The sequence below is a fragment of the Buceros rhinoceros genome, unplaced genomic scaffold, assembly GCF_000710305.1.
Source record: "Buceros rhinoceros silvestris isolate BGI_N320 unplaced genomic scaffold, ASM71030v1 scaffold11981, whole genome shotgun sequence".
Lineage (NCBI taxonomy): Eukaryota > Metazoa > Chordata > Aves > Bucerotiformes > Bucerotidae > Buceros > Buceros rhinoceros.
Genome location: NW_010392545.1, coordinates 6,546 through 17,366, shown reverse-complemented (window position 1 = coordinate 17,366; position 10,821 = coordinate 6,546). Strand labels below are relative to the sequence as shown.

The 10,821-nt window shown below is 38.3% G+C and overlaps 1 protein-coding gene across 1 annotated transcript in view; it reads right to left on the bottom strand.

The window, feature by feature from the left end:
* The window catches only part of LOC104500810 (usherin-like), a gene marked incomplete at its 3' end in the record, with an annotated part of 42,613 nt that overhangs the window by 26,209 nt on the left and 5,583 nt on the right, over positions 1 to 10,821 (bottom strand). The window contains exon 3 of the mRNA XM_010144527.1: positions 10,210 to 10,375. Coding sequence (XP_010142829.1) covers positions 10,210 to 10,375 — 166 coding nt within the window. The remainder of the gene's footprint in view (positions 1 to 10,209; positions 10,376 to 10,821) is intronic.

Here is a 10,821-nt window from a genome sequence, read left to right as displayed (position 1 = left end):
TAGCCGGCCACTGAGTATCACACACCGATTCCCCTACAGGTGCAACAACAAACTTCACAAGATACATCGGCCATCCACAATCACAATCAATAGCAAGAGGACACCTAAATAGCACCGAAAAGGAGAGAGGAGAAGTTCCGCAGGAAAACATCGTGGCTTTAATTCGGGAGGCAGAAGATCAAAGCCAGTGCTATTATTTGAAAAGCTGCCAGTATCACAATGGGTCAAGACAATCAAGGTTGCATGATTCTGCAAAAACTGAACAAGATTTAAGACAATCTGGAATTGAGACACTTTTCTGGAATAGATAGAACCAAAAAAAGGTAAGCTTCTCCTATGCCCGAATTCCAAATAGGGCCATTTATTTGTTTACCAAATTAGGAAAGAAACCACTGAAGCTGTCAGAAAAAACTTAGAAGTATCTAAAAAAAAATTGTCCTAATTAAGCATGCATGTAGAGTGTGACAAAATATGCTTATCTTAGGCTTTAGATTTCAAAGACATTTGAACCTGAATGTCAGGAATTACATAGATCATACCACTACAGAAGTCTTGCTGTACTTTAAAGTTCGAATTTTGATAAATGAGCTAAGTGTATTAAAACATACTCCAGAAACTAGTATTTTGGCCCTTTTTTTTTAAATAAAAAGAAAAAACAGCACCCTCAGATTCAATGGCTGTTCAGAAAAGCAGCAGAAACAGAAAATACAATTTTCTATTAGCTCTACACAGGTCAAAGAACAATTCAGAATCTAAAATTTTAGACGTGACATGTGATCAGGTCTTGGACCAATCGTTCTGATAATCCATCAGATCAAGTCTATACAGGGTGAATTGGTTGGAAAAGCACATGGATATTCTCTGAAATAGTTAAGATGCATGTGGATAAGGAAGAAATGACCAATATAATACACTGTCTTTCCAGAAAGGTTTCAATCTTGGTAGAGATTAAATGGCCACATTTCACACAGACAGAAGTTTATCCATAGGTAACTCCAAAAATCTTTGCTCTTTACCATTATGTATAGGCTTAAAAACAGTGGTTAGTGAGGTGAAAAAGGCTGGATTTAATACATCCAGAGAGTCAAAGTCAAAGCTTACTTCAAAGTTAAAGGAACTCAAAATTCTTATGGAACTGGCAATAAAGTAGCAGGCTAAATGTGTTAACCATAAGGTAGTACACATGAGAAAAAAATTCTTAACTGTGTAAACATAACATTAAGGTCTAAACCACCTCCACTCAGAAAAAGTGATTTGGAGTTGCTATAGATAGCCATTTGCTAATGAGCAAAATGCTCAATAACGAAGAGGAAACACCTCCCTTATTGCTGAAGAACAAAACCACAAAACCTATCTGAGAAGCCGCTTAAGTGATATATATATATAAACATGTATTTAGGAAATTAGCCCAGAATCACGAGCTATCTAGTTTAAAAAGTATTTTTTTTGCTTATGTGACTCCCAGAAGGACTCTAGGTTTCTAGCAATCTGAAAACATTATTCCAATGACCACAGTTTAGTCCACAGGATGCTGTTAAACAGCCCAGATCTCTTTCAGTTATTCTAACCTGAGAACAGATCTTCTCAGTTTTTACTATTATACTTAACATTGAATTTGAACACTTAAAGAACATCTTTTTTCTTTACCTTTCAAACCATTCTCCTTGAAGAATATACTTCTATATGGTAGGCATGCCTTTTAGATTCACTTGCCACCACAACACCCAATATTTTTTTTCCAACAAAAAATCTGCTTAAAAATCCTATTTTATGTACTGTAACTACACATGACAGAAAGAGATGTCATGCAGACTACAATAGTCACTGCAAGTTTGATTCACAGCTTCTAACTATCCTAAAAAAAAGTTACAGCATGCTTAGGAAGACTGAAAGTTACTTTCTAACTAAGCCCACCCCCTCAATTGTAGAGTAGCAGTGACCATTATTCATCTCTACTTTTCCTCATTTTTAACTAAAAAATAAAAATTAAATGAAAAAGCAAAAATGCACCAGACACCAAAAACACAACCTTAAGAACTGCAGGATGTTTAAAGATTTGAGACTAGGGGGAAAAAAGAAGGCAAATAATTCTTAACACGGTGCTTCCATTACTAAAAATACAACGTAAGTGGCTGTCACATATTTTTGTATAAGGAAACAAACTGCTTGTAAACAAACTTGAAACTTGAAATCTCATCTGAAACTCTCACTCAATACCACCTCCTCCCAGCACTGGTCACACAAAGGCTTAATTCTGTGCCTACCGTGTAATACAGAGTCTGGGCAGACCTTCAGTGGGATTCGCAATTGAAAAAACATCCACAGCCTCCAGAAGTGCAGTCAAGGTGGCACTGACAAAACCTGTATTTTTGGCATTCTCTGAAATTAAAATCTCGGCCCGGGTGAAGTTCCTTGTCTTCTGCTCCCAGGCAGCTGACAGACTGTAAATCTAAAGCTGCAAACATGCAGGAACTTGCCTGAACTGTTATTGAGGCAGGAAAGGAGGCACTTTAAGAGACAGTGTAAGTGAAGATAGAGGCATCTAGGAAATATCCCAATTTCCCAAGGAGCTGAAGTTGTAGCAGAGTTTAAATCAACACAGTCAACATGCTAGTATCCAGGGATCAGGAGAGGAAGAGGCAAGCCCCACAGCAGGACTTCTGGATGCAGAACAGCCAGTTACTCATATCAAAGAACCCCAAGGCTACAAGGTCAGTAGCGCTATCTGAATGGCCAGCAAACATAGCAGAGTAAATGATGAAGCAGTTGCCAAGAGAGCTAGGCTCATTGTTTCTATCCACAGTTCTCTAAACAGGCACTCCAACACATTATACAGACTGTAACATGAGAGGTTTTTCTGCTGTCTGTTGGGAGCATAGCACCTACCATACGGACAGACTGCATTCTCCTAGATCTTTTCAACACACAATTGCAATTAATAGACAAGAGGCTCTAATATGTAGAACTGAGGCAAACTCTCCCCTCCCTTCCTGGGACTGACAAAACACTCCTAATAGAGGAGAAGAGAACTTCAAACAGGAGATCAAAGTCATTTGTTCAATTAAAACGCTTCCTTGCTTTCTCACGTCCTTACTAAACTTAGGGAATATACAGTTTAAAGCACCTCGTTACTTACCAATACATACACAGAGTGCACAGAGTAAATGTTTTCCTCCCTGCTTTTAAGTCTCAGGTTCTTTGCTTCTAATGTAAATTTTAAAGTATTCAAAAACTTATATAGAAAATAAAAGGATCTCACAAATTGGAAAGGACAAGTTTTCTCTTGATAGTCAAACAGTTATGATGTAAAGCAGTCTCATTAAATCATAAGTACTTTAACCTTATCTTGAAAGAACTGGAAGATTTAAAGATTTATAAAGAAATTTTGCCTAAACTAGGAAATGACTCATATTTGACACGTATTGAAATGATAATGCTGATTTCAATAGGCACTCTAAGAGCATTTTCCTCCCAGGAGAGTAATTCAGTCATGGTTACCTCTCTGCATTTAGATTTTAAACTTACTTTCTAAAGCTTTTAATGTGCTATAGTCTGCCAAAACATGGCAGAGTTACATAGATACGATCAGGCAAAATAAAGGCTAGTAACAAGATTATTTTTATAATCGCAGACACTAAATATGAAACAAATACATCAATCTGACATGTTCACGAAGAATCTATTTCAGCAGCCTTGGCTGTATCCAAAAAATCATGTTTAAATTCCACTCTTAATTGCTAAAATAAATTCTGAAGTATCAAAGGAAAAGTGAGAGACTCCTAACAGCGAATCTGAAAAAGAAAATAAATAGTGGAGCTGCTGTGACTAAGTGGCACAAATGTGATACTGGTATCACTACGCAGAAGCACTGAGATACACAATTGGCCTTAATAATTATGCATTGCTATGTTTGGGCAATTTTTACTTCTTTAAAAGTTAATTAAGACACCAGTTTTCCTGAGGTTTCAGATTCCTGCGTATCAGATTCTTTTAAGTTAAGGCTCTATATCCTTTACTCCACTGTGTACCTTCAGGGTTTTTGCTAATATACACCTATAAATACGCAGTGATAAATATCATTAAATCAAGATTAAACACACAGAAAGACTCAAACTTTCAGAAGCCTGAACAACTTAATCCTCACCAACTGAAATCATCTAGAATAGCAGCAGTGATTTCAGGGAAACAGGATCCACAGTTTATGGTCTTAAAAACAACCAAAACTGTTTGAAATTGCAAAACAAAAGCATAATCGTAAGTAGTGGAAAATACAGCAGACATCAGAGAATTGGAGAGAGCAGGATTAATTGCAGAGCAGAAAAAAATGGTCAACACTGACTTTTTACTGGATATTAATGCAGCAGCATAAACTGGTAAGAACTGCGAAGTTAAAACTGATGCTGTATCAAGTAACTTTTATCAACAGTCCATTCCGAGACTATTAGTGACTCATGGCAGCGGTTGTTACAGTAGTACTATAGGAAAAGGGGTGAAAAAATTAAAAATCCCACAGGCCACCTTCATAACAACTGATTGATACGAATTTCCATCTTTTCCTGTTGGATGCGCTATACCACATCACCCTTCTTGTGAAAGTTACTGAGTTTTAATTTAAACAAGAAAAAAAAACCCAAGCATTTTCTTATTCCCCCTATTCTGATTAGAATGTTTTCTCAGAAACTCTGCTGCAACAAAACAGGCTGTTTCCAACTTAAATAGTCACTTTTTCTGTCTGGTGTTAACACTTCAACAGGTTTAGAGAAGAAAACAGTATGACTTCCTGCTCTTCTTTAGAGTTAATTCCCAAAAGAAGGTTCTCCAAATGATCCTCTGCAAGGCCTGCATAGAACCTTTCACTGTCATCATAGATGAAGAAACGCTGTTCTGAATCATATTTCTTTAACATGAGTGACGGAAATTCTACCCAACATTTTGCACAAAACCTCACCAGAACCTGGCACAGCAGCAATGATGCTTTCCTCTCACTACTGGAAATGTCTCTTCTGATACATGTCCCCAACACATGCCTTTTTTGTAGCCACATCACGCCAGTAACTCATCATCAATACTCACCTGGGATAAGTACTTCAGCAATTTCCTAGTGATTAAATACCCAGCAAAATGTTTTGTGAGGGACTTCAAGTTCTTTACTTTGCATTTTTTAATACCAAATTTTATTTCATGCCAGTCATCCTGGTCCTTTTGGTCATGCCATTCTTCCTGCATGACATCTTACTCTTTCTTTCTGGTTATGTCTCTCCACATTATGTTACCAGCTAGTATTATCAATACACTCTTAATATTTCTGCCCAGACCATTAATGAAAATATAACACAAAGCTGGTTCAAAGGGACCAGCTAATTCTCAGGGAACTCCGCTGCTTTCTTGCCTCCTCCCTCCCCTGGATTATAACTGAGTTCCTTTGAGCAGTATCTGTTGCCAACTCTCCCCATAAGCATTCGCTTTGACCCTACAACTTCTTATGGGTTGTCACATCAGTGCTAAACTGAACTCCAGATAGAGGAAATCTGACACATTTACTTTGCCTGAAAATCAGTTTTCTCATCAAAAAAGCTAAGAGGTTAGACAGTGATGAGCTATCTTTAGTAAATCCAAGCTGCATTTTATCCCCTTTTCCATTTAGCTCCACATCTTTATCTATTCCTTTAAAGATCTTTTCTAAATCCTCATATGCCACTGTGTCAAGACAAATAGGTCTGCATTGCCATGATCCTTTTTCCTTCCTCTTTGTTCAGTCTTTGGCTGGGATGGAGTTAAATTTGTTCAAAGCATGTTCAAAGCATGCTGTATGGTGCTGTGAATTTGAGGCTAAAACAGCATTGATAACATTCATATTTTGGCTATCACTGAAGGGTGCTTGAAGAGTGTCGAGCCCTTCTCTTTTCCCAGTCTGCCCCATCCCACCTCAGCGCTAAGCTGGGAGGGGACACAGCCAGGACAGCTGACCAAAGGGATATTCCACACCGTATAACCTCATGTTTCGCAATAAAAACTGGGGTAGAAAGGCAACCTTGGGGAGACAGAGGTTTTACTTCCAAGGTCGCTGCTGCTCAGACTGGCTGGGCGGCTGTTTGCTTCTGCGAGGTAGCAAGTGATTGCCTTTGCACAGTTTGTTCCCCTCCTGCCCCATTTTCCTTCTCAATTCTTTTCACTTTTGCTATTGCTGTTCCCTCTCGTGTTGCACTTGTGGGGATGACGGGGGGTGGGCTGTGGGTTCTTGGCTCCTGCATCAGCATCAACACATGACACTCTTCCTAAATGTAAGCATTATAGCGGCACCTCTGACTCGGTAGGTTTACATAAAATACTTCTTCGTCAAAGGATTTTATGCACCAGTTCTTGCAGCATTTTTAGACAAAGACCATTGGATTGCATGTACACAGTAAACTTGCAAGTTAATGTTTCTACCTCTATGATCACTTCTGTTCATTTCTGTTACCCGGCTTATTTTTGCCCTGTGACAGTCATTAACATTATCGAAAACAGAAGCAAAGTATTCATTTGCAGACCTTACTTGAGTCATCCTTAATCTCAAGCACATCTTCACTGTATACAGGTCTTGCCTTCTTATCCAAAAAGATCACAAGAACTTTTTATCATTTGATAGTCATTGCAAAGTCTAACTCAGTTTGACACCTCTACAGTTTTATTTCTATTCCTACACAGTATTCACTGTGAATTTGGTTCCCCATTCTCCACTGCTTGCAGACTCTGTCACCTCTAACTGCAAAGGCGCTTATTCACTCAGATAAGGCTGAGTGCTACATCTCCACTTTTTTTTAAGGGAAGAGACTCCTCTGAATTCTATTATTCTTGTTTTTTAATAACCTCCAGACTCCATATTCACCTTGTTTCAATAAAATAGTCCTCTTTGTTCTCTTTGAAACCTGGAAGGATAGTTACAGAACCAGAGAACTGGAGAGCAAGTCTGTGGAAAGGAACCTGGGGGTACTGGAGGACAATGAGGTCAATACGAGTGAACCGTGTGCTGCTGCAGCACAAAGAGGACACAGACCGCTGGGTTGCATCAACAAGAGCATCACAAGCAGAGATACAGTAGCCATTATCCCACTCTACCCAGCGCTTATCAGGCCACATCTGGAATATTGTGTTTAGTTGTGGTCCCTGCTATGGGAAAAAACGTGGACAGGCTGGAGAGGGTCCAGAGAAGGACCACAAAGATGATCAAAGGCCTGGGAAACTGCCATGTGAGGAAAGGCTGAGAGAACTGGGTTTGTTCAGCCTTGAGAAAAGAAGGCTTAGGGGAGAACTTATCACCATACTCCAATATTTAAAAGGCGGCTACAAAGAAGACGGAGACTCCCTTTTTACAAGGGGTCACACGAAAAAGACAAGGGGTAATGGGTACAAGTTACTGGGGAGATTCCGATTGGACACAAGAGAGAAATTTTTCACAATGAGAACAATCAGCTGTTGGAATAATCTCCCCAGGGAAGTGGTGGAGTCCCCAACATTAATCTTTTAACATGCAGCTGGACAGGATGCTGGGACATCTTGACTAGACTGTGCTTTGGCCAAGAAAGGTTGGACTAGATGATCCTTGAGGTCCCTTCCAACCTGATATTCTACGACTGAGCTGTTTATTCTTCTATTTCATCTGAATCTAGTTATGAATATGAAACATTATTTTTGAGAGCCACATCTCTAATAATGTCCTCATCACTTAAAGCTGGCATCCAGACTTTCTGCCTCAGCAACTACTTGATGAAGAAACTTTTCATGCAGAACATAGAGGAATGTTTGGGCTCTGCTCTTGTTAGCAGAACTTTACTTTCCCAACTATAAACTGGAGCATAAGTCTCTGAAATGACACCGTTCTTAGTAGTAGTTCCCTCTAACTAATGAAACATCTAAATCGAAACCCAAGGATTTAAATTCTTAGATTACTTCAGCAGAATTAATTTACTAGCCTTCCCCTCCCTTAGAATTATTTTATTCCAGAAATTATTTTCAATCTCTGCTGTCCTTTCTTCTTTCCCTCCTTCTTATCATTTAATTACTATTTGGTGCTATTCCACCCATTTAGCTTTCACTTTTATCATTCCTGAATAGGCACATACGTGAATTCCAAACGCACCTGCTATCCTGCCATACTTCTGTTGTCTCTAAGTTCGGCTTCACATCTGTAACCAATACTTCACACTCCTCTCCACTGGTGTCTGTTGCCTAGCACTTATGCACAAATATTTCTGTTCTTCCTACTGACCACAAGAGGATCTGCCCTGTTTGCAAGCACCCAGCTCCTACTGACCTCTTAGTTTTGTAGAGCTTTGGTCCAAATCTGCACCCAGAGATGGACTTGGACTCTAGCTCCTTGGCAGAGTGGTCTCTCTCATGGCCAGCTACATCACTCACACACTCTTCACAAACTACAACCAATCTGGTAAAAAACAAACAGAAAACTTCACCAATCTGTGAACACTAATCAAAACTAAATCCCAGGCTCCCTTAAGAAGTTTTGTAGTCTTGGGGAAAACAAGGACCAAATATGCTTCATCTACCAGAAAAGTTATGCATATTGAAGGGCACAGATATTAATTGCAGTATTTAATGCTACAAACTTAAATGTTTGGGAACCCAAACCAACTGACTGTAGGTTAGATGCCCACACTGCTGGCACAAAGTTAAAACATTTTCATAACAAATAAAAGGATGTTATTACATCTTCAGTTACCACCAGTGTCTGAGTTATATTACCTAAGAGTTGGAGAAGTACATACTTTTTTTAAAAAATTATTTGAATAGCTTGTGCCTACTATGCTTCAAGTATAACTTCTTTATGTAAAGTTCTAAATACACACTTTAATGCAAAGTTGAATCCTACAATTCTACAAACCACAGAATACAACGTTCTATCCTGAGCTCAGAAACCTGGAAAAGGTATTAAGTCTGCAGTCTATTTAAGGAGCTACATTTCTTTATTTCTGCTACACACTGAACAACTTTCCTCAGAGAAAGCGAGGATCAAATTGTACAGAGTGCCTGAGGTTTCTTTGTAATACAATTTGAGATGCATGAGTATATTTAGAGAGCCCTTTCGCTCTTCACTTGCTATCCCAGGCTTTAGCAGTTTGAGGCTACTACAAAATGCAGCTGACAGCAACAGCAGTAATTTAGCACCTTTGGAGCGTTTGAAGTGTAAAGTTCATTAGTTCTACCTTAAGGTCACTCTTTTAATCCAACAGCCAAAATCTTATTCGCACTACCATGCTGTTATCCTGGAAAAAAGAAAACTGCAAAAAAACCAAGACGTCAGCTTAGATACTTCTTACAAGTGACAAGATCAGCACTGAAAATCCAAATCACAGTCAATACCTTTTAGCAAGTTTCGAGAAAGCAGCAAAACTATTCTTGATTGTGCCTTAAACCAAATGAAATTTAATAGAAGGGATAGAGGAAATTAAGGAAGGAGAAGATAAACATTTCAGCACCTGATAATTGTGTTTTGTAATTATCAGTTGAACTCGGCTTACAAACAGAATTTACTAGAGCATCTGTTGGGAATTATGAGACATGCAAATAACTGAATTTTAACTTCAGTGTTTACTGATTTTTGTACGTACAGTTTAAATCTTAAACTCAATTTTGCTTTATCCTCTAGTGACTATTTGTACACGTATTAAAAAATTATGTCAACAGAAGACTTTTCGAACACAGAGATTGTGTTTTCATAACTCTGAATAATTTTTTTTTACGTAAGAGGTAATAGCTGCACAACTTACTGGCTTGATTGACCCTGCACAAACTCATACCTGTTTACTTACGTGCATTGTAAGAAGTTTTTAAAATTAAATGGGATACACCGCTGTAAGGTAAGTACGTTAGCATGTATAGATGAGGATAACATTCTCCTCTTTAGGAAATAATCTCAGAGACCCAAGACTTACTGGCAATGTAAGAAATAAGTAGCTTTTCTTCAACTCAAATACTCGTGTTCTTAATCGTGAGAATTGTCAATCTTTTTTGTTCAGAAGAGGCACAGCACTTCTTTCCAGGGCTAAATTAGCAATTGCTCCAAAATGAGCTCACAAATTAAGATCCTTACCTACAAGACTCGAGAGTTATCATTTACATCCCCCGATTTACCCTTTTACATTCATTCAGTTACACAATTCTCACAAAGATGTTGCATTTCAACAAATATGAAATGGTTTTTATTTTACTCACCTGCACACTAAGATGAATCCATTTCTTCACAAGAATTCTCCCCAGTGTCATTACTTTTATTGGTGGCTGCAAACCATTTACTGTGCGATAATAAAACATGGTCTCTTTCTCAGAGATTGTGAGTTTGAACACAGTCTGCCCATCAATAGCTTTTTCTATCACACACCTTTGGAAATAACCAAGAAAAACAACATAAGGTCAGAGGCACACACATATACACGTTCTTGCCAAGGTGCTATCCTGTAAAGTGATGCTAACCAGAATGTATTAAAATAAACGTTAAAAATACAGCTCAAGAAGATGCTCAGTGACACTGAAAGTCACAGGATGTACGTCTGCCCATCAATAGCTTTTTCTATCACACACCTTTGGAAATAACCAAGAAAAACAACATAAGGTCAGAGGCACACACATATACACGTTCTTGCCAAGGTGCTATCCTGTAAAGTGATGCTAACCAGAATGTATTAAAATAAACGTTAAAAATACAGCTCAAGAAGATGCTCAGTGACACTGAAAGTCACAGGATGTACAAAGTGTAAAAGAACTCTAACAAAGATGTTTGCTGTCTTAATCTGTGAGGTTGTTTTTGTTTTTTTTTTTTTAATTTAG